Source organism: Callospermophilus lateralis, chromosome 5 (genome assembly GCF_048772815.1).
Source record: "Callospermophilus lateralis isolate mCalLat2 chromosome 5, mCalLat2.hap1, whole genome shotgun sequence".
Lineage (NCBI taxonomy): Eukaryota > Metazoa > Chordata > Mammalia > Rodentia > Sciuridae > Callospermophilus > Callospermophilus lateralis.
This window is the reverse complement of record NC_135309.1, coordinates 79,110,244-79,135,414: the sequence shown is the minus strand read 5'-3', so window position 1 is coordinate 79,135,414 and position 25,171 is coordinate 79,110,244. Positions and strand designations below refer to the sequence as shown.

General features: G+C 33.9%; 1 protein-coding gene across 1 annotated transcript in view; it reads right to left on the bottom strand.

The window, feature by feature from the left end:
• The window catches only part of Fbxl17 (F-box and leucine rich repeat protein 17), a 509,566-nt gene that overhangs the window by 344,816 nt on the left and 139,579 nt on the right, over window positions 1–25,171 (bottom strand). The window contains exon 5 of the mRNA XM_076856944.2: window positions 5,848–5,955. Coding sequence (XP_076713059.2) covers window positions 5,848–5,955 — 108 coding nt within the window. The remainder of the gene's footprint in view (window positions 1–5,847; window positions 5,956–25,171) is intronic.

Genomic DNA, 25,171 nt, shown 5'->3' with positions numbered 1-25,171 from the left:
AGATAAACTTCCAATTTTCGTGTTGCCCTGGCCAAGAAGAAATCAGTACTCCAGGTGTTGAACATCCCTGTACTAGTTTTTCACAAACAAGTATCCAGTATAGTAGTTTGTAGAAATGTGTAAGCAAGGTCTCTGGCCTTGGGCTGGGGCTTCACAGAGATGTCTACATTTTTAAGATAAGAGAAGTTACCAATTGGGCTCCATGGTAATAACTGGCAGGGGGAGGGAAGAAAGGGGAGAAGAGGCTCTCTCTTTCTCAGGTATTGTTCTTGAAGGGTTAACTTGCCCAAAACAGTGAAAGAAAAAGCTGCTTTTATGTGAACTTCTGCAGACTGTGAACTTCTGAGCCTCTCCTCTTACATGTTGGGTATAAAAGTTCTGAAACTACCTGAAATCAGGGTTCAGGGGATTAATTGATTACAGCAAAAGCTGTGTCCTCTGAACCTGGCTGCAGCCAAATAAAACTGTTTCCTGCTATCTTTGGTGCCTTGTCTCATTTGTACCTACAACAGCATAATTTCTCATTTTCCTAACTGTAAATGTTGCAGAATCACATTGGTCATGTAGTCATATATATACATTAAGTAATAATGTCTGTTTCATTCCTCTCCTTCCTATCCCCACTTTCCCTCCCCTCCTTTACTCCCCTCTACCTAATTTAAGGTAACTCTATTCTTCTCTAGTATCCTCCACTTATTGTGAATTAGAATTTGCATATTAGAGAAAATGTTCAGCCTTTGGTTTTTTGGGATTGGCTTATTTCACTTAGCATGACATTTTCCAATTCCATCCATTTACTGGCAAATGCCATAATTTCATTATTCTTTAAAGCCGAGTGATATTCCATTGGAAAAAAATACACACACACACACACACACACACACACACACACACACACACCACATTTTCTTTATCCATTGAAGGACACCTAGGTTGGTTTCATAGTTTACCCATTGTGAATTGAGCTGCTATAAACATTGCCGAACTGCATAAACATTTTTATCAAACCAAAAAGAAACACTTTATACACATGCCTATTCTACACATTTCATATAAATCAAATCATAGAAAAATGGTCTTTGTAACTGGCTTTCTTTTCTTAACAGAATACCTTCAAAGTTCACCCATGTTGCAGTATGGATCAGATTTCTTTTTCTAATTTTTTAAATTTTTTACTTTTTCTTTTCAGATATACATGACAGTAGAGTGTATTTTCATCTATTATACATACATGGAAAGAACTTTTTTCTTTTTGTGGCTGAATAATATTATGTATGAACATACACATTGCTTATCCATTCATCAGATGTCAGGCATTCAGTTTGTTTCCACATTTTAGCCATTGTGAATAATGCTGTTATGAACATTTGTGTCCAAGTTTTTGAAACCTATTAATTCTTTTGGTGTTATGTTTAGGATTGGAATTGCTGGGTCGTGCAGCAATTCTATAACTTTTTGAGGAACTACAAAACTGTTTTCCACAGCAGCTGTACCACTTTACATCCTTACCAGCAATAGACAGAGGTCCAGTTACTCCACATCTTTGGCAACACTTACTATTGTCCATCCTTTGATTATAACCATCCTAATAGGTGTGATAGTGGTATTTCATTGTGGCTTTGATTTGCATTTTCTAGTTATGCTCATAACTAATAATGCTGAGCAGCTTTTCACATGCTACCAGTCATATATATCTTCTTTAGAGAAATATCTACTCAAGTCTGCTGCCCATTTTTTAACTGAGTTATTTCTCTTTTTGTTGTTGTAATATAAGTTCTTCATATATTTTGGACATTTAACAGGTATATGTTTTGCAAATTTTTGTAGATTGTTTCTTCATGTTCTTTTAAGTATCCTTTGCTGCATAAAAGTTTTTAATTATAATGAAGTTTAATGTATTTTTTCTTGTCTTGTTCATGTTTTGGGGGTCATAGCTAAGAATCTATTGCTGAGCCCAAGGTCATGAAGATTTGCCGTGGTGTTTTCTAAGAGTTTTATAACTTTAGCTCTTACATTTAAGGCCCTGATTCTTTATGGTAAAATTTTTATATATAATATGAGTAGAAATTAACTTCACTCTTCATATGTGGATATCCAGTTGTCCCAACACTATTTTATACCTATCAGTACCATATTGTTTTGATTCATGCAGCTCTGTGGTAAGTTTTGAAATTCTGAGTCTTCCAATATTACCTTTTTTGAGATTGTTTTGGTTTTTAGTATCCCTTCCAATGTAATAGTAACATTAGGAGCAGCTTTTCCATTTAAAAAAAAAGAAAAAGGTCACTGAGATGTTTACCGGGATTGCATTCATTCTATTAGTCTCTTTTTGAAGTTTTAAACATACTTATTAAACTTACTCTTAAGCATTTTATTCTTTTGGATGATAATGTAAATGGAATTGTTCTTTTAATTTTATTTTCAGATTTTTCATTGCTAGCATATAGAAATAACTGCTATTTTACGTTTCTTCAAATTTTTTCTTTAATATTTTAATTAATAAATGAAAATCATATATACTGATGGTACATATGATATTTTAATATAGGATACATTATAAAAAGGCTAAATCCAACTAATTGACATACACATTATCTCACATATACATTTTATATCTACTCTCAGCAATTTACAAACATACAACATATTCTTTTTTTTAATGAGAGAGAATTTTTTAATACTTATTTTTTAGTTTTCAGTGGACATAACATCTTTATTTTATTTTTATGTGGTGCTGAGGATTGAACCCAGCGGCCGGCGCATGCCAAGCGAGCGCACTACTGCTTGAGCCACATCCCCAGCCCACAATATATTCTTAACTGTAGTCACCATGATATACAACAGATCTCTTAGATGTATTCCTCCTAACTGAATAAATTGTAACCTTCGAACAGCATCTCTTCAATCTGGGTTATTTCTAGACTCTCATTTACATAGTTACAGCAGTTTAGGAAGAAGGACTCCAACTCCATTACTGTTTGACATTAACAGAATCTACCTAATAGCAACGGTGTGTCATAACAAATATTAAGTATTATAATAAGGGTCCAGAGAAGACTGAGAATATCAAAGTGAAATTCCGAGGAACTACATTAGTAGATATTAATATTATTCCATCCATTGTCTTTGGTCCTAATCTGTCACAAATCCCCGGTTTCTCTTTCCAGCTTATTAAAGACTTTTGACATTTCTTCGCTTCAGTGAGAGACCCTAACTTCCAGCACAATGACTCCTAAATTCATAGATTCTTTTGGAAACAAGAAACTCTAGGTCTAAAGGTCAAATCATTTAATCCATGCCCATGGTTTCATAGATGCCAGGCAAAAAAGGCACAGAGATTTTATACCACTTGCCTATATTTGCAAATTTAGAAAGCCATCAACAGTAAAGTCATATGTTAGATAGACTTCCTGTATCATGTAAAAAGTAAATATATTTAGGGTAATAGCTGTCAACACTCAGTATTTTACATATCTCTAATCATTTATTTAAAAGTTACATACTATGATGATAATAGGAAAACAATTTTTAGGGAAATTTATATATTTACAAATATTGTGTGAATATATTAGTAATCGTTACAATACCAGAATTTAAATATTTTTTAAAAAAGCTTTTAGGTTTATTAAAACCAGCATTTTCTCCTTGATTTGCAAGAGAAAAAACAATTAAAATAGCTTTGTAAAACCTATGAATGATTAAAATGCCATCTCTCTTTTATGTGAATCCAGGAAACTAAGCAATATACCACAAACAAGTCTTCTCATCAAAACAAAGACTTTGTTAAGAAAAAAAAAATTTTGTCAGAACTTTGTGTACTAGCTTTAATATGAGTCCACTAGATTCTGATTGCTGGCAGGCCAAACTTGCAACCCTTGCCTGTAATCTTCAGAAGAACCTTCTCAGCAAATTGAGCTTTCCAACCCAGACATTTGCTGTCGCTGCTGTTCTGTCACAGAGACTAATTCTATCTTTTAAGTACCAGTGAACCATAATTTCTGGCCATCTCAAAATGCTCAGAGAAGCACTTATTGATCTAATAAGTCTTGTTTTGTATTTAATGAATACAATTTTGAGTGATCATAAAAATCCCACATATGGTCATTACAACACTTGTACACAATCTGTTCATCCAATGCATTTCTACTCTACACTATAAAACAGCATTGGATGGGACTAGAAAAACATTCACCTACCAAGATGTTCAGGCCAAGGTTACAGGAAATGAGTAAAAAATTATGGTTACATAAGGTCTTGGTTACACTAAGATATTCAGATAGAACAATAATTGAGAATAACAGTCCTATCCTTTCCTCTAATTGTAGGCTCTGATCCTCAAAATAACAATTAAATCTGATCAGTCATTTATGACACAGTACAACCACAGGCTCTCTTTTAGATATATTACACTAGAAAGGCGATTAGATTTTTTTTATATTTACATATTTTTTTGTTGTTGATGGACCTTTACTTTATTCATTTATTTACATGTGATGCTGAGAATTGACCCCGTGCCTCATACATGCTAGGCAAATGCTCTACCACTGAGCCACAACCCCAGCCCCTGATTAGATTTTTTAAAATCAAAGTTTACATAGATTTTCTGTGGTCTTAAGACTGAGTCAGGCACCTGCTATATACTGCTATAAACTGCTTTATTCAATACCCTAAAAAATAATTTTCCCACTTAGCTAATAAGTGGCAGCACCCAGAATTAAACTGAAGCTCACAATGATGCCCAGGCTTCTATTCACTGTCCCCCTCAACCACAGTCCAAAGTAACTTATAAACATTTGTTCTTTTACCTGAAAAGAAAGAAAGACATTATTACCTGCTAAACTGTAATACTGAAGAGGACAGAAGAGATCAAGCCCAAAGAGATCTGGGATATCATTTGGTTTGTTTCAGCATTGTGCTGCCACAATAGGAGTTTTCTAATTGTTATAGAATGAAAAGTTTTACTTAGCTATTAAGTAGAAAAGGCAAGACTCATTCTCCTAAGTACTATATGTGATATAATTACAAGCAATGAAATAAATAATAAAATTTAGAGAACATGCAGGTAAATTTTATAAAGCCAGTTTTTCTATTACATGAATGTAAGAATTAGCTCCTAACTATCTTACAGCTTTGAAAGCAGTAGAGAGAAGACATCAGTGAGAGATTATACAAGAACCAGCATTTTTGTCACTGCTAAAATATGAGATCTCATATTTGGTATATAAGTGAACTCTGAGTTATCAGATAAATTTTTGACATACATTCACTTCTCTTCACCTTACATACTCAGCTTAATCATAAGCACTGGCTATATTCACTTTTTAAAACCAAATGCTCATAGGACCTAGTGATATGTGAGCCACAAAAATTCAATATATCTTCCAAATACAATGTATTAAGTTAACACTTAAATGATTCTTGTTACACATATCAGTATATTTAATGCATAATTTCAAAGTTTTTAACAATGAAAAAGCAAAAACATAAGTTTCTTGTTTAAATTGAGTATTCCATTTCAGAAAAGACAAGTTTTGGCACTGTTTTTTTTTTTTTAACTAGTTTTAACTTTATCAAATACTAATACATTTTTAGTGGTCTAACTATTCCTCATTCAAGTACATTTAACACTGCTAGAGAGCCAAGTGCAGTGGCACATGCCTATAGTCTCAGTTACTTAGGAAGCTGAAGAATCACTTGAACCCATGAATTCAGGAACAATCTGGGCAGCACAGTGAGATTCCATCTCCAAAATAAATAAAAACAAAAACTAAACTAAACCAGCAATGCTGGGGCCCATTACCTTAATGATACACAGAAACAACAAGGAGATGTAGCCATGGCACCTACCTTGGTTAAGTGAATTACTCCTTTAGAGGTTACTGAACAACCCATGAAGCCAACATACTGAAGTTCAGGACAGTGCTCAGCAAATGCTTTCACTGACTGGTCTGTCACCTAGGGAAGAGATGAGAAAAAAATTATTGAAACTGATATTATAGTGAACTAAAGCATTACACCCTCCTATAATTTCCCTGTGCTTCACCTTGCATCATTACTATTTATCTTACCAATGAAGCAGTTGAATCTACATACAAACATGCTGCAATATTTGCTATGTCTTTTTTTTTTAAATCCTTCCTTATCCCAAATCCCCTTATACCTATCACCCATGTTTTTATGTCTTCATAGAAAACACCTCAAAGAGATATTGGCAGTCACCTCTGCTTCTTCCTCCCTGTTGCTGGCCTCCTCTGTCTCTGCCTCTATCTTTATCTCCCTCTCTCATTCCCTCTTGCTCATCTCAATCCTCAGCTCACTTCTTTTGTTTCTGTCTTACTTCATTCCCTAACTAGTCTAATCTTATCTCATGACACTAAATATTACTAGGTATTAATGGGCCTCAAATTCCAGTCTCCAGTCCAGATCTCTGCCCTCTACTTCAAACTTCTATATTCAATTGCTTATGCATTCCCTTTGTATGTCTATAGGCATCTCAAACTTAACATATCCAAAGGAGACATTTTATATTCCAAACAAGCCTGCTTTTCCCCAGGGTTACCCAGTTCAATGAATAGCAGCCTTTTCAACCAGAAATTCAAAACTTTTTTCCATTCAAAATACCATCCAGCAAACTAGAAAATGTTTTCAGTTCTTCCAAATAAATTCTACATATAAACTCATTTCTCACCTCTGCCACCACTACCTTCTAAATCCACTATTAGTATCATACACCTGAAGTTCGGAAAGAGCCTCCTAATACCTTTGATTCCTTGCTCCTCTATTGTTTATTCTTTATACAGCAGCTACAAGATCTAACTAATATTTCTTCGCTGTTCAAACTTTGATTATTTCTTATTTATAACTCAAGATTCCTTGCCATGCCCCACCCATGCTCTTGCTAATTTGACCCTAAACGGACTTCAGCTTCTTTCATTTTCCTCCAGACCTCCATTTCTCTCATTTACTCCATCCAAAATAATCTCAAAGACTTCCTCCAGCACACCATGTTTCTCTGCCTCAAGGTCTTTATATTTATCCTTTGCCCTAAATGCATACCCTCTAGTTGGTCACATGGCTCACTGCTTCAATTCATTTCTGCCTTTGCTTCACTGTCACTTCCTGAGATTCTTGCTGACTGCCAAATAAGATAACACCAAATAACTTCCCCTAGTTACTTTCTTGTGCTTTTTCTTCATAACACCCATCACTACCTCATTACACAATTGCTCACTTATTAGATTGTTGTCTGTCTTCCCCTATCAGAATAACTAATCATATCCTCCCTCCATTAGAGGAACCAATCATTCTGGTTGACTTTGGACAATTTCAGTCTTAGCACCAAAAGTCCCAGTACTCCAAAAACTCCTCAGTTCAGGCACTGGGACAGTTGACAATCCTAACTAGGGTGATCAATCATCCAGTCCCACTCAAACTCCATTAGAACCTAGAACAGTCCTTGGCATTTGGTGGGGATAAAATGAATATTTAAATGAATGAATGTTTTTTTATTACTCTTTCTCCATAAATTCTATCATACTTTTAATTTCTGCTCCTTTTATTTGCTTTTAGACAGAGGTATATTTGTATTGTTTTTAATATATTGATTTTTAATAGCATCATCCTATTAGTTTTATTTATTCTGATATAGCTGGTGTGTTTTATGATTTTTTTTTTCCCAAACAGGATCTCACTATGTTGTCCAGGCTGGCCTCAAATTCCTGGGCTCAAGCAACCTTTCTGCCTCAGCCTCCCGAGTAGCTAGGACTATAAGTGCACACCATCACACCCAACTCTGAAATCATTTCTCAAATAGGGAAAAGGGTGCACATTTTAACATCAGTGGCTCTTAGCTTTGATGCATCTCATGGTTAATTTTATATGCCAACTTGAGCATGCTACAGGTTATCCAGATATTTAGTTAAACATTTTTTGAGGTGTATAGAATGTTTCTGGATAAGACTAACAATTGAACCATTAGAATAAGTAAAACAGATTGTCTTTCCCAATGTATATGGGTCTCATTCATCCATTGAAGGCCTGAATGGAATAAAAAATTCAAGTAAGCAATAATTTGCACAGTCTTGCCTTATAATCCTCCATCTGAGATACTGGTCTTCTTCTGCCTTCAGACTCAGACTTGGATTGGCATAAAAATATTGGTTCTCTTGGGTCTTCAGATGACCATCAACTGCAGATCTTAGGATTTCTCATTCTTTGTAATCATGTAAGTTTATTCCCTATAAAAATCTCTGGGTAGAAAAATAATCACCTAACGGTTTTCCTTCTCTGGAGAACCCTAATACAATGCATATTATAATCCTTTAAGGAGTTTATTAAAAACTCAAGAGGTAAAAGGGATGTAGCTAGAGGATCTGCATTTTTAACAAGCCCCAAAGTGGCTCTTGGGCATTTAAAAGTGTGAGGTCCCAGTGCTGCAAAGAATTTACACTGATAACATTTGGCATTTCTAACTGCACATTCTTTAAATGAAAGGCAGAATTAAATTTGTTTTTTTTTCTCCCCTATCTCTGAAATATTTCCATGTATAAAATTACCTTTTTGTAATTGTGCTAAAATTTTCTTCATGGTTTCACAAAGGTATAACTTGTAAAAGAAAGTCCAAATATTTTCTATCATATGCTTAACTTCAGATTCACTTTCCACACAGTCAAAATGAAATCAACAAGTTAAAAAAAGCTCTTGTTGGTTTTTCAAATAGCAACAGCTTACATCTCTTTTGCATTAGCTTTAGTGTAGGTGACTTTTATTTTGTATCTTTTTTATGCTAAACAGACATTGGAAAATAGAAGTATGTGAAGAGCATGCATTCTAAAAAAAATCACAAGACCATTTTCCTAAAATAATGAAACCAACAGCATCCATTGCAAATCTGATAAAAGATTAATTCTGCCCTCAAAAGCAAAGTATGCTTAAGCATATTAAGACTAAGGGTGCCATTGATAAATTAAAAATGGACTTTCCTGACATGCAGCTTTCTAAAGACATTATATTAACAAAGGATATTTAAAGCATGAAAATTGCTGTAAGCCTCAATCAAACTCAGTATCTTATTAAAAACAAAAAGGATACCAGAGGTTAAGTACATGGTCAGTTGGTTAAATACTCTGCTAAATTTCAGTCTAACATCAAGTCTCTTCTATATCTGTCTTCAAGTAGGGGAGAGGAACTCAGATAAGAATTCAGAACACAACTGATTTAAAACTTAGTTCCAGGGCTGGGGATGTGGCTCAAGCGGTAGCGCGCTCGCCTGGCATGCGTGCGGCCCGGGTTCGATCCTCAGCACCACATACAAACAAAGATGTTGTGTCTGCCAAATACTAAAAAAAAAAATAAATATTGAAATTCTCTCTCTCTCTCTCCCTCTCTCTCACTCTAAAAAAAAAAAAAAAAAAAACTTAGTTCCAAGGAGCCAGGGCTTTCAGAGAGAAAAAAAAGAATATCAAGATCTTTCTCTTTTAGCTCAAGCAATCAGAATAAGACAACTCAGAGGATCCCGCAATATCAACAAAGCCCTGAAAAGGCAAGGCACAAGTAAATCCTTAGACTTACTAAGAGTAGAAACACTCTTAGTAGGCTCAGGTATATAGTAGAAAACTGACAAAAAAAGGTCCCTAAAATTTTGGAAAGTATCCAGCTCTACTACAAAGAATATAGCATTTAGGGCTCTGGAGCAAAAGCTCTGACAGAAACACAAATGTAGATTGCACAAGGCAAGTATTGATCAATTTCAGCCTCCCTGGGACCCTGCTGTCTGAATGCCTAGTTTTTAATTCAGGATGGACCATTTACCATCTGTGTGATTTTGAACACATAATTTCATTCCTCTATATTTTATATGAAGAAAATAACAGTACCTGCTTCACAAAGTATGCATGTAAAATGTTTTGAACAGTATACGGTACATTGCTATCGCTCAATAGATTTTAGCAATTGTCATTACTCCCCCTGTTCCCTTTCTTCTGTATTCTGATTCTCAGGCAGGACTAAGGAGTTGACATATATAAGAGAATAATCCAAAACCAGAGGAATTAAACCATGATTGCTTATTCTCCTGGTTAAAAAGATTCAAATCATAATTTGGGAGCTCTATATCATGAGCTAAACTGTGGAATGGAAGTAAGAGAGATAAGTGAAAGTTTATTACTGATTGATTATGGTTGAAGGAATCCCATTTTGTTAAGATTTTCAACTAGTTGTACATTAGAATTACCTGAGGAATTTTCTGACTTAATTTCTGGGTGGAGATTTGTACCCATTTTTAAAAAATCTTTTATTTATTAATGTATTATTTATTTGTTTGCTTACTTATTTATTTATGGTACTAGGGATTGAACCCAGGGTGCTCCATCACTGAGCTCCAATACCAGCCTCCCCCACTTTTTTAAAGTCTCACTAAGATGCCCAGGCTGGCTCAGCTTCCTCAGACACTAGGATTACAGGCACTAGTGTGCCTGGCTGCACCCAATTTATTTTAAATGTTCCACAGGAGATTCTAATGTTCAGACTGGGTTATGAACAAGTTCTAATGCCTTCTTCTGCTGGTCTGAGAACCATCAGAAATGACATCACCTTAGAGCCTGCTAAAAATTGAAAAATCAAAAGCCCCTCACAAATTTACTGAATCCTAATTTGCATTTGAATAAGATTCGCAGGTTATTCTTATTGGGGGGTACCAGGAATTGAACTCAGGGGCATTTGACCACTGAGCCATATTCCTACCCTTGTTTTGTATTTTATTTAGATATAGGGTCTCACTGAGTTGCTTAGCACCTCACTGTTGCTGATGCTGGCTTTGAACTCAGGATCCTCCCAAGCCTCTGGGATTACAGGCATGTTGCCACAGCTTCTGGCCTCAGATGATTCTAAATGCACCTGAAAGCTTGAGAAATACTGTCACAGGACAAGGGAACATATCATCTTTTGGGGGTGAAATGAAGCAAAAATTGAGTACCTATGTCAAAACCCAAGAACTGTAACAACTTTATTAAAGTATTTGCATGCTATAAAATTCATCCATTTTAAGACTATATAGTTCATTGAGTTTTAATGAGTTTATACAATTGTACAATCAACACCACAATTCAGTTTTTTGAATATTTTTATTGCACCAACCCCAAATTCCATTATATGGATTTACTACATTTTATTTATTCACCAATTGATATTTAAATTATTTCCAATTTGAGGCTTTGACAAATAATGCTGCTGTGATCATTCACATGTAAGTCTTTGGGCATATATTTCCATTTCTCTTGAGAAATATTTAAGAATAGAATTAATTAATCAGGTAAGTGTATGGTTAGTTTTTGAAACTATTTTAATATTAGGTTGTCTAATTTATAGAATTTTTTATATATTCTGGATACAAACCCTTTATCAGATATATATTTCATGAACATTTTCATCTTACTCTATGCCTGGATTGTTTCAGAGGGGGCTTTTTATTCATTTTCTTAACAGTGTTCTTGATAAGTTGCAAGGCTAACCTCAAACTTGAGATCCTCCTGCATCTACCTCCTGAGTTACTGAGATTATAAGACTGCCCCACCATACCTGGCTCATTAATTCTTCTTGGAGTTATTGTTTATAAATATTATGCTTCTAAATCTAGACACTCTGTCTGTAGACATAGTTCACACTCATAGTTGAGGTTTGGGGTACTCATAACCAAGGAGTTAAAGAGGGAACAGACAATTAAAAACAGCCAAATTTACTGAGGTTAAACTAAAAACTCTCTATGTATCAACTGGGATCCTCATCATAGCCTTGAGAGGCATTATTGTCTCCATTTAATAGGTGGCTAAAATAAGACTGACTTCATTAAAAAAAAAAGAAAGAAAGAAAGAAAGAAAGAAAAAATCAAACCCCTAGCCAGTGGCAAAATGGTAAGGGGTGGGGGGAGGGGTGGCATGTCAGAAATCAGACTCAGGGCCCTATGCATAAAAAGTGCTCTACCACTGAGCATTCCAGCCCTGCCCAAGTGGGGTTTAAAACTCCAGTCTTTTAGGTTTTCAAACCCAGTTTCTTCATATTATACAAATCGGGATATGATGCTTTTCATGGTACTAATCTTCCTCAAATCCAAGAGCTAATTGAAGGCCTTCTCTTCATCCCTAGAGAAGTAACACAGGCAGTGATCAAGGCACAGTGGTTCTACTTTATAGGAGATTTTCAAGGAGGAGTGCTACCCTTTGATTAGTTTTTCATCTCCTGCAGATAGAATGGATGCTGATAATTTTGTGATGGTCATGTAGCTCCACCCCATCCCTGAAAGTGGGATGCACAGTAGAGGGCAAGAGTAATTCAGAGGTGATGAAGAGCTTAGATTAATCGTAATAAATTATAAAACCAAAGATGTATTAGCTGGAATCCAAGAAAGCACTTTTATCTAGAAAAGATTACAATTAAAGAAGAAAAAATGTGAAGAGATTAGATTTTATATAAGTTTCAGGATTATAAAGAGATGCAACAATCTTATTTCAAGACATGAGGTTTTCTTAGATGATAAGAAATCTATCTTAAGCAGAATAAGACTGATTCAACAAATAAGTGTTATGGTTTAAAAATGCAGTTTCCATGTGAGACACTACAAAAATGTTTAGAGGTAAAATGATTGTATTATAAACCTGATTTTGAGAATGATTGCTAATATATCTGGGAATGCAAATAATGTGCACTATTAATTCTAAAATGGTGGAACAATCTTTGGACATTTTTATATTGTTGGTACTATTCTGTATTCTGTACTATTTGATTATAGCAGTTGCACTAAGTGTATATATGAGTCCAACAAACAATATAATAGCATTTCTTGAGAAAAGTTTTCCCTATGCTTCATCCTACACCTACAAGTTTAGGGCTCAGAAATATATTCTTTTAAAAGTCCTCTTAACTGGGGCTGAGGATGTGGCTCAAGCAGTAGCACGCTCGCCTGGCATGCATGCGGCCCGGGTTTGATCCTCAGCACCACATACAAAGATGTTGTGTCCACCGGAACAACAACAAAAAAAAGTCCTCTTAATTATTTTTATGGGATCAAACAAAAACAACACCATGAGTAAATCTAATAAATATGGTTCCCTGGACCCACACTAAATCTAATAAATGAAAAAGGCCTCAAGTATGCATGGGAGTTATCTCTTGGCCATCTCTACTGCCTCTTCCATAGTCTAAAGTATACCATCCCTCCTGTGGAAATTGTCAACAGTTGTTATGGTTTTGATCGGTAATGTCCCCCTAAAGTCTCATGTATTGGAAGCATTGTTCCCAATATAGCAAGGTTCAGAGGCAGGACCTTTAGGCAATGATGTTATTAATAATTTGATGGACTACTGGTTGGTAACTGTAGGCAAATGAGACATGGCTAGAGCAGGTGGGTCACTTGGGGTGTGCCTTTGTAGAATACATCTTCTCCCCTGGTTCCCTTGCTCTCTCTGCTTCCTAGCTGTCATAAGCTGTGCAGGTTTCCTGCACCACACCCTTTTGCAACAATGTGCTGCCTTACCTGGATCCAGGATAATAAAGTCAGCTAACCAGGAACTGAGACCTCTGAAACTGTAAGCCCAAAATAAACTTTTCCTCCTCTTAGTTGCCTTTGTCAGGTATTTTTATCAGAGTAATAAAAAACTAACACAATAGCCTACACACCAGACCCCTTCTGCCATTCTTGTCCCCATAATTCTATTTTCTACCCATCAAGCCAGAGTGCGCTTCAAAAATTATAAATCAGGGGTCTGGGGTTGTAGCTCAGTGGTAGAGTACTTGTCTAGCATGTGTAAGGCACTGGATTTGATCCTCAACACAACATAAAAATAAATAAAACAAAAATATAAAAAAATTTATAAATCAGGGTTATGTTAGACTGCTATTCAAAGTCTTCCAATGCCACCAATTACTTTTAGAATAAAATCCAAATTCCTACTATAACTTACAAAGCCCTGCATAATCTCACTCCTCCCCTATCTCTTCTATCTCATTTCATCCCATTCTCCCTTCTTGCTCCTATGTGAAGATCTCCGCATCCATACCATTCATTACTCATACACCCAGTGGGTGGTACAGGGCTTCAAACAAAAACAGAGCTCCAGAAATAAACCTGAATGAGTGAATGAAGCACTGTTTTGATACATACCAGTGGCTTGTTGGTTAAATATTGGGAAAAAAATTAATGCCAAGAAAAATTGAACTACTGATCTTATGGCTTCCAAGTGGCACAAAGAAGGGACTAAGAACTAACCTTCACAAACCTAAAGTCAGGATTCTAAAAGAAAGCAACTGTAGTACTTTGATTCTTCACTGATATATTTGGAGTCAAATGAAAAACTAGTGTGAAAGAATCAGCAAGGTGGCTACCTAATCTAATTCAGGATCTCAGGACCGATTCAAGTTCTTCTTTCCCTTTCCAAGGAAAAAACAGGGATCAAGGACATAGTGAGGCTACTTCCTGGGGCATCGTCCAGTAGGAACACCAACTTTTAATTAATTTCTTCATCCTCACATCCTGAGTGGTCAGTGGGTCTCAAAGGTGCCCTAATCTTCTAATACAAAATGAAGTCAGCATGAAGCAATCTGCTTAGTGCTAGATGCTACGCTTAGCTTATACCTGAAGAGAAAAGCACCTTCATGAATTCCAGTTCAATAAGATTGAACAAACTAGAAGAGCCAGACAGATTCTGGGCATGAGGCAGTTGAAATAGTTAGGTATCTGAGTATCTCTTCTACCATGTAGCTGTTGGTATTTAAGGAGAATACAGCTAAGCATTTGAATGGATTATAACTTATTTAATTTATCATAATTTATAATTATAATATCTAATAAAGAACTTATTTCACTGAGAACTATTCATTATCATAAATCACTTAAATTTAACAAATATTTGAATATCTCATTTTAGTGCTGATGATGTATAAAGATGAGACATAATCTCCTTCCACCTCAAAAGTAGAGGCTAAAATTTGGGATGTGAACAAGCCCCCATCCCAAAACTACGAGTGAGAGCTTGTCAATATTAATCTGTACATCACATCCCAGTTCCATTTAGTTCAGTTTCCCAAGGCCTTCTGACTACATTTGAAGCCAAGTTTGAAGACATAAGCAGATTATGGAGGACTGAAGGCCAGGCAGAATGGTTGTGACTAGATATTGAGGTAATCTATCTTATTAGTAATATGAGAAATGTTTGGGTTTAATAGATTATAAACCCCCTTGACTTCCGACATACTGACTTGTTGGAGTCTTTCATTAATGGCTCTGAAGATGGGTGATAAAGGGAACGTTACACTTCTAAGTCCAACAGGTACACACAGGACTAACTAAAAGAAAATGCTGGCCTCTGGGAATCTGACCAGGAAGTGATGGCCATAGCACGATCCACGTTCCCAGAGGACAGTATTAAAACTACACCACAAGGCACCTTCCTCAGCCTGGCCATGTGCCAGTATGGGTAAGCACCCATATCTGACAACCTACAAAAATTATGGGAAATACTGTGCTGACAGAAATCCCAAATGGAATAAATACATTTCAAAACACAATAAATATAAATATTCTTTTAGGCACTTTAAAAATGAAAAATCTCAGGATCAATTCAAGTTTTTCTTTCTCTTTCCAAGGAAAAACTATTAAATTTTTCTATTGTTTTTTCAATTCTTCAAAATCAATGTAAAAACATCTCTTCTTCACCTTCCTTTGCTTTTATGTATTATATCTTTCACAAGATGAAGTGTGTACACTTACTATTAATGCAGCAGGAAGACTTCTCATTTAAAATAACATTATAAAAACAAACAACAAATTGGAACTTATCACATAAAAGGAGACAGCTAAATATGAAGATAAAAGAATTGGTATTGATTCACTTTACAAATTAATTCAGTAAGACTTTCATCACTGTATTCTTCATTCAATAAAAACTTCATAATTAGTAAATTTTAAAAGAAATCTGAAAAAAAATATTTAAAACAAACACTTCTTTTAAATCTTGGTAGAACATTTATATTTACTGAAAAAATATCAAATGATAAATACTATGTTACATACAATGATTAAGACAGACAAAATGCCCTTATGGAGCTTATAGCAAGAGGAGGAGGGCTGGGGATGTGGCTCAAGCGGTGGTGCGCTCGCCTGGCATGCGTGCGGCCCAGGTTGGATCCTCAGCACCACATACAAACAAAGATGTTGTGACCGCCGAAAACTAAAAAAATAAATATTAAAAAAATTCTCTCTCTCTCTCTCTCTCTCTCTCTCTCTCTCTCTCTCTCTCTTTAAAAAAAAAAAGAGGAGGACATGTTAAACAAACATTTATTTCAAGTGTGATCATTATTTTACATAATCATTTGCAGGAGTTAATGAATTATTATTTTCTACATATGCCTTAATTATGTAGATGATGTACAAAGGAGCCAAAAAATAACTAAAATTATGCTCAATTATTATAAACATTTTTCTCAAACATTTGAATTCTTAATTACATGACTGATAACATTTAAATAGACAGGTATAATAAATATTGTTTATGTCATGAGAAAACAGGATTATGTAACTCATATTTACTAATACAATTTTAATTAGCACTGTAAAATTATTTCATCAGACAAATAAAAATCATAAGGCAGTGCAACTTAATTTTTTATTGTTAAAATTTCAAAAATATATAATGTATACAAAATTGTAAAATAAACCTCCACTTATCAATCTTCTTAGTGTCATATCTAGCCCTCATCCATTTCTACAGCATCATATTCACCTCTGAATGCTTCTGTATATTACAAAACTTTTTAAATCAAAGTAATTCAGCAAAAGTGTTCCGGTAAAACAATATAACCTATATATAGCTTTTAATGGAGACAATCCAACATAGTGATTTAAGGATTTCATTAAAAATTTACCACAATTTTATAAAAACTGACCCTTTGTCAACAAGGGCACTAAAATTCATAGCTAATCATTTTCTAAATGTCTAAAATCCCATTAGTGTCCAATGAAAATTTGATAATTTGATTGCTTATTTGACCTTTCCTTATTTTTGCTCATTCTATCTTGCTTAATGTTAGTCTCCATATGGAAAAGTCAGATTGGCTCTTAAAAAGAGGTTTATAAGTTCTGCATCAAATGTATTGTGAATGGCAAAGACATTGGTCCACAACTAATGGCACAGAGACCTGTCCCTATTAAAAAGATCTATAGGTTAGGTATGACTTTCCTTCAACTTTCTAAGTTTCTTTGACTAATATTATTAGTTTATTGATACTCAGTATTTGTATACTCTAAATGAAACAGAAGAATTAGTCTATTCTGTGCTCATTCTTTAATTAACTAAAGGGACAATCTAAAAACAAATCTATTAATTTAACAACCAAAGGTGTATATAAGAATAATTATTCTTACAGTCTTTGCCTTTCACAATACATTTGATACAGAACTTATATTTACAAAGTACTTTCTAGCAGACACATATATTTGTTACACTAGCCCAGTGACAAACCGGCAGATGCAATTTCCATTTATATGAAGAAACAGAGCAGTTAAACTGTCCAAGGTCACATGTGGACCTAACAGTTGTTTCATAAACATACAGATATCTTTGGTTACATCACAGGAAAAATGTTTTGTTCTCTGAAAGTAAAGGATCCCTCTTCCATTTTTTCAAACTTTATTTCCTTTTTAAATAAATCCTTTAAGTGAACAGATATGGCTACTTTAAGAATTTGTTTCAAAAAAAAAAAAAAAAGAAATTCACAAGGGTATGATTAAAGACTAAATTAAATCTACCATGTAGATCACTTGCCAAAATTTGATTGTGTTAATGTACCATGTGTTATGTAAGAAAATGGGGGGGGGGGAAGCAGCAGTATATACAATTTGAATTCTGAATTATCAAAGTTTGAATGACATTTCCTTAAAACGTATGAAATGAACTTAAGTCCTAGAAGGCTAACAAAAAGTACAGTGAAAGAGCTCTGAACAGCAGCACAGTTAATTAATATTTTTAAAAGTATGCTAAAATTCATAAAGCAAAAGGAAAACCAGACATGAAAAAAGTAATTTACTTGGACTTCCAAACTGTCTATGGCTCTTTCCTTACCTATGTAATAGCATCTCTGCTTTCCCTCCCTTTCTTCTGTCTAGATAGCTTTTCCCCTCAGTGCCATTTGTTGCCCTGTCCTTCATCTTGTATTTCCATCTGTCACCTCACCTCTTATCTCCTGTTCTTTCTTTCTCTTCATGTTTCTGAATCCCTTTGCTCACTGTCACATCCTTCATTAATTGACTAGTCAAAATATTGAATAAAAGCATTTTAAATATAATTATTAGACTAATTTAAAATCAGTGATACTAAACTTCTAGCAGACTGCTTGGATTACAATCCTGCTCCATTTCGTATTAACCTTAAGGAAGTTATTATCTGAAAAGTGTGAAATGTGATACAAACCTAACAAGATTTCTGTGAGAATTCTAAGAGAATACCCATATACCAAATACATACTATACAAAGTGCTCAATAAACTCTAGCCACTATTCAATGTATACACATTTCCTTTCTCTACTTCCTTGGAGCTGATATTTTGAACTTTATTGTACAAATTAAACTTATTCCTATCATTATACTTGAAAGAATATAAATCAGTATTTAATGAAAATCTGTTATGATATGTTGCATCTATGCTCCCAAAAGCAAACAGAGATGACAATAATACATAAACTGTTTTATGCTATACTTGTTCACCAGGATGAAGTTATATACAAAGGAGAAAAAAGGTACAAGTTAAACAAAACATTGTTAGTAAAATATCAGTAAAAAGTTTAATTTATGTAACAGGTTAGTCAGTACTTTGCAATATTTGTAAAATTATAGTCAATAAAAAGATGAAATCCAAATAACTGTTTTGTTAAAGTATAATAATTCCATTGTTAATGTTCTAACTTGATATATTATTTTACCCTAATATCAATTGAACATGATATATCCTAGTGTTATAAAGTCTTTAGAAAGCACCACAAAGTACATTTGCCCTAAATTAAATATATGAGGTCTTGGGTAATAAGTAGGTAGCAAAATTTCATTTGCAAAGGAAATAGATAAGGAAAGATATTTAAATCATATTGAGTATAAATAGACTTTATTTAAATGTGTAGCATTCCAAAGCAACAAAGAATATACCCATCCCTAGAAGGCTGATAATGCTTCCCAATATGAACAAAATCTAATCAATGTATAAAGCCTTAATAATCTGTTTTAATCATAAATGAAAGGCAATAATCACTTTTTTAAAGAAACACAAACACCAATGTATGAATACAGAACATTTCTTATATATTTATGTTAACATTGTTTAAGAAAACCTATCATCAAAAAACAAAACCTAAAATTAGGTTCTATATTTTTCATCACATCAGACTAATATGTTCACAGTTCACTAAATATTCATTCTTATATTTCAAATAGTTCATAAAATCCCACTTCCTTTAAATAAGGTTTCCACAATAATTGGAAGAAAGATGCTATCTACCCTAATCCAGTCCACTTGGTATACACACTTACCCTCCACAAAGGAAGTCATAGAAATAACAGGAAAGGTAAGAGTGCATTTCTTTCTTTTTTTTTTATTAGAGCTTTATCGCTCTAATATGTACTACTATATGTAGTAGTTGGGTTCATCCCAACAAATTCATACATGCATAAACTTCAATTTTGGTTCATGATTCCCACCCCCATTTTCCTCCTGTCTTCCTTCCCCTCTCCCATTCTCCTTCCTCTAATCTACTAAACTTCCTTTTGCTCATCTATTAATTTACATTTGTTTGGTTCTTTCTACCTATACATATTAAGTTCTCTCTATATATTTATATATGCACAAAACATGATTTCTTAAGAATTCATTCTGCATTGCCTCCCCTTATGCATCCCTCTACTCTGCTTCTTGATCACATAAAGAAAGCATTTTCTATTTCAATTTTGGCAGAGGGGGGAAAAGTATGTTGTACAAATCTCTTACAGGTTTTAAATTAGAACTTCAGGGGTCAGACATGATGTCATACACCTTAATCCCAGCAACTCAGGAAGCTGAGATGCGAGGATCACAAGTTTAAAGCCAGCCTCAGCAACTTAGTGAGACCCTGTCCCAAAAAGATTAAAATTAAAATAGTTGGAGATACGTCTCAGTGGTAAAGTGCCCTGGATTCAATCCTCAGTACAAACAAACAAACCAAAACAAAAACTTAAGAATTGGCACAAAGTTTCTGTTATACAATGTCAAGACATATTCATCTCTCCAGGTAGGGGTTCTTTGTTTTTAGGAATTTTCATGAGTAAACTACTCAAGTCCAAGTTAACACAATAGATAGTAAGTACTCAATAAACATTTATTGTATACAAAAAGAAATGAAAACAATTAATTCATTAATCCAGGAAAGGAAGATAATGAAAAAAAAAACCACATCAATAAAGACAACCCAACAAATTCAATTCAGAATTTCCATCACTAAGAAAAAGCCAGTGTTTGAGTGCCCATTTGCCAGGCACCATGTTAGATAATTTTTGTTTATGTTTATTTATACTAGGATAGAAAATCTTACATATGTTTATGCCTTAACCCAGGGAGGGCACTTATGAGGCTTCCCACAAAGTAGACTAAGCAAAGAAGGAGACAGATTTGTAGACCAGACTGCTCACTTCAGCACTATTTATACTAATGAAAATTTTGAAATCTCCCAAATGCATTAAAATACAATAATAGCTAAATGACGGTGTATATTTTGATAGAGTTCTATGTGACCACAAAATAGTATATTTACTAAAAATATTTACTAAAGTAGAAAATGTAATACAGTTTAAAAATCCAGACATAAAATTATTAGGGGTATAAACATGATTCCATTAAGAAGTATATATTATAACCCAGGTGTGGTAGTGCATGCCTGTAATCCCTGAAGAGGCTGATTCAGGAAAATGGCAAGTTTAAGGCCTGCCTCATCAATGGAAGACCCTGTCTCAAAATAAAAAATAAAAATAGTTGGGGATATGGCTCAATGCTAGAGCACCACTGAGTTCAATCCTCCATATTGAAAGAAAGAAAGGGAGAGAGGGAAGAAAGGAGGGAGGGAGGAAGGGGAAATAAGAAGGAAGGAAGAGCAAGCAAGCAGTCTGAGGGCATAAGATGTTAATAGTGGGAATATAAAGTATGATTTAACTTTTTTTATGCTATTCAAAGTTTCCAAAGTTCTACATCAATATTTCTCACATGCTTATAGTCACAGAAAACACATTCTAAAAAAGGGGGAAAAATTAGAAAATTTTTTCAAGTTTATTCTCTTTTTAAAAATTTCTCTTATTTTAGCTTAAGTAATTTTCATAACTTGACAAATTTAAGAAATTACAGGCAAAATTTTCTTGGAAGTTGAAAAAAGTTATTAAGAAACAGGAAGAATACTATCAGCTAGTTAAAATATGAATCTGGAGTCATAAGCCCTGAATTTGAATTACTCATTTTGCCACCTACAAATCACATACTTTATCTTTCTGAATCTCAATAATCTCATCATAATTGAGTTGTTATGAGGATAAAGATAATGCCTATAAAATATTCACATACTACAAGCTCAGTATTAGGTAAAGCGTAGAAAATTTTATATATCAATATGGGGGAAACCCCACATTCTCAGAATTTCATAAAAAAGAAAAAGCATGAAAACATCAAGAGAAGTATACCTTCATTCAATGACATTTCTAGAGATACTTGGTAGCTTGAAATCTTGGACAAATTGCAGAATTTATTATATTCAGAGTAGATAATGGAATATGATCAAGTAAGTACCTGACTTGGAGTCATATATATATATATATATATATATATATATATATATATATATATTCTTTATGCAGTGGTAGTAGTTGGGGTAGGTAATATGCAGTAATATGCACAGATACCTATACTAACATGAGACAAATGTGAAAACAGTTACGCAAAAATTACTCTGGTATAAAAGAAGAGAAAGGTATTAGTTTTATGTATTTGTGGGGAATCAAAGTGTATCCATATCCTGAATATTTCAAAAGGAGAGACTGTGAAAGATCATTTCAGGCATGGAGGTGAGGTAAGACCACTGTTAAGAAAAACCGGGGGGGGGGGGGGGGGGGAGGGAATATAAGTGCAAGGGTTCAGAGATGTGAATGTAAAAAGTGTATAGAAGGATAAAAGATCAGGTATCAAATTCTGGCTTTACTTGACAGCCCTGTGACTACCTTGGACACATTATTTAACTTTCTTTACTTCAGTTTTATTATATGTAACATAAAGATAACACTATCAACTAAGGCTTTCTCATAATAAAGTCATACTCAAAAATAATATGGTCTTATTATTAAAATATAATGTTTACTTCTAACCTCAAGTTTTACCTTTTTAAACATAATGTGCCCCATAATTAATAAATTAGTTCAAAATGTTTGTCATATTTTAATTTTTACATATAGCATTTAACTTTACCGCTTTTTAAACTTCTTTCAGGAGATCCATGGCTTTGGAGGTTTTTTCATCACTCATCTATTTGATGCTAGTGAATGACATAATCCATATCAGCCAGACATTAAGGATTAACATTCAAATCAGCACTTCTAGTTCCACTAAGTAAAAACCCTGGATACTATTTATAAAAATAATCAATGAAATCTCTTTTCTTGAGGCTGGGTCTGCGCTCATGGGTATTTTCTCAGTTGTTGGCTTCTTTAGCACCTAGTCTGCGATATATGAAGCAAAAATAATATCCAGGGAAAGCATCACTGTATTCCTCCTTAGGTTCCCAGGAATATCCCATCTTGCATAACAAAAGAAAATCAAAGGACATCAAAATCAAAATAACAGAATGTTGGAATTATTTGACTAATACAGCCATGAGTGTGTGCATTCTATATAGTTGACAGCCATTTGACTAAAACAGCCATTGAGAGTGTGATTCTATATAGTTGACAATAAACATGAATTATGAATTGTATTAAATTTAATATCTGACTCCAAGTCAGGTACTTACTTGATCATATTCCATTTAAACATGTCTGTACTTGTTTGCTTCAACAAACAAGTACAGACATGTTTAAAGCAAATGAAAAACTAGAAGTTCTCAGTAAAGAAACAGATGATATAAGAAGAACCAAATGGAATTTTTAACACACACACACACATTAAAAAAAAAAAAATCAATAACCAAAATAAAAAGTCACTGGATGGTCTTAAAAAAAAAAAGGTAAAAGAGGAAACAATCAGTGAACCTGAAGATAAAAGGCCGAAGGGATTTCAGTTTCATCTCCTGCTGAGGTGGGTTTTAAAAAAAAGCCAGGAATGCATCTAAGACCTCTGCACATGATTTTTAACCACAATAGGAAAAAAAGATTAAAAGTGAAGGCTAATTCCTACTTATAAACTGGCCAAAAGCAATTAAATATACTGCTTTATTTTGTATCAACATGTTAATTTACAGAAACATATCAAGTCAGTATTTAAAAAGCATCATGCATACTTTAAGATAAATTAGGAAAACTTGACATTTAATTTATTCAAATAATAAAGCTTGTTTCTCTGCCACCTTTAAAAGGACATGAACTTGGGTAAGCATTCAACTTAGAGTGTAACAGAAAGAAAAGGGAGGTTTGTACCTTTGCATTCAGGAACATTATCTACTCTTATTTGGCTTCAGTTCATATTCCAGTGCCCCAGCAAGATGTCATGAGTAGCAATGCAAAGCTGGGAACAAGACATTTGTGACCTCTATTTTCTAAAACATGCTATTAGAGGTCACCTGCCCACAATTAGACATATTCTTGTACTAACATATATGAATGCAAAAAAAAAGTCTCTGGGGGCAACCCATTAAGGCAAAAAAACCAAGTTCTTCCATCTACAGAAAAGTAAACAAATGTAAATGAAATGATCATTAAAAAATAGGAAGAGTTGACAACTCTCCTCCTACATGTAGAAAACACATTTTTGGCATGCAAGCAAAAAGTGACCTCATTATTTTTTAAGAACTGTTTCATATCCAAGAGCCCATATAAATCTCTTCAAAGGGTTTTAAAAGGTTTAAAAGGCAGGAAATTTAGATGTTTCAGCACCATTAATGCTAACCTTGGAACTGCAACTGCTACCAATCAATTTTTTCCTTTTAGAAAGAATGCATAATTTTGATGAATGCTATTGCAAATTACACAGTAAAAACATAATTTTTCATATGAATGGGGCCAATGTCTTTTGGCATGCTTGTCACCATCACAATATAATGGCTAATCTTCAAATACAGTTATTATCAACTTCAGAAAATCATTCAGAAGACCAATTCTCCTTTTTAAGGTCAATGATTACCAGTTAATGACCAATTGGCTTTCACCATCACTGTCCTGACCTTTATATCATGTTTTATAGTAACAGATGATAAACAACTATTAATAATGACTTATTTTGAAGAGTGTTTTTCAGTAACCATCTATGCTCACTGAAAACATAATTGTTTTTGTGTTATATAAGCACTCAGTCAATTGCTGATATTTGTTTTTTTTCATGTGTAGCTGGTAGTGTTTTATCATTAAAATAAAAATAAGAGTGGAGTTTGAAGAGACAGAAAATCTGAAATAAACTCAAGCATTTTTAAAAATACCAGTAAAAATGTACTGATTTAGAAAACAGGGTACTAAAAGGTATAATTTGAAAAGTAAAAGCCATCTTCCCTCCCCTTTCATTACCCAAAAACACTCACTGTTGCTTCTTGTAACTGCTTACAAGAAAAAAAAAAAGTGTTCAATGCATATGGTTATGTATAGTTTACACACTGATTTTTCCTTTTCATTTTATACAAAAATTCATACTTGATGTATTGTTTGAAGCTTTTTTTTCCACTTATAATATCTGGAAGATCCACATTAACATGCATAGCTATACCTCATTTACTTAATAGGTACACAGTATTCTATCATATGAAAATTTAATTAATCCCATACTGATGGATATCTAAGTCACCTCCTGTTTTGTTGTTTTGTTTTGTAATTGTAAACACTGCTTCAATGAACATCATTGACTACATAATGTGGAAAATTTGTAGGAGTTTTAAGTGCAATGATATTCTGCAATAGGACTTTTGGGGTTACAGGATATGAGCCTCGTT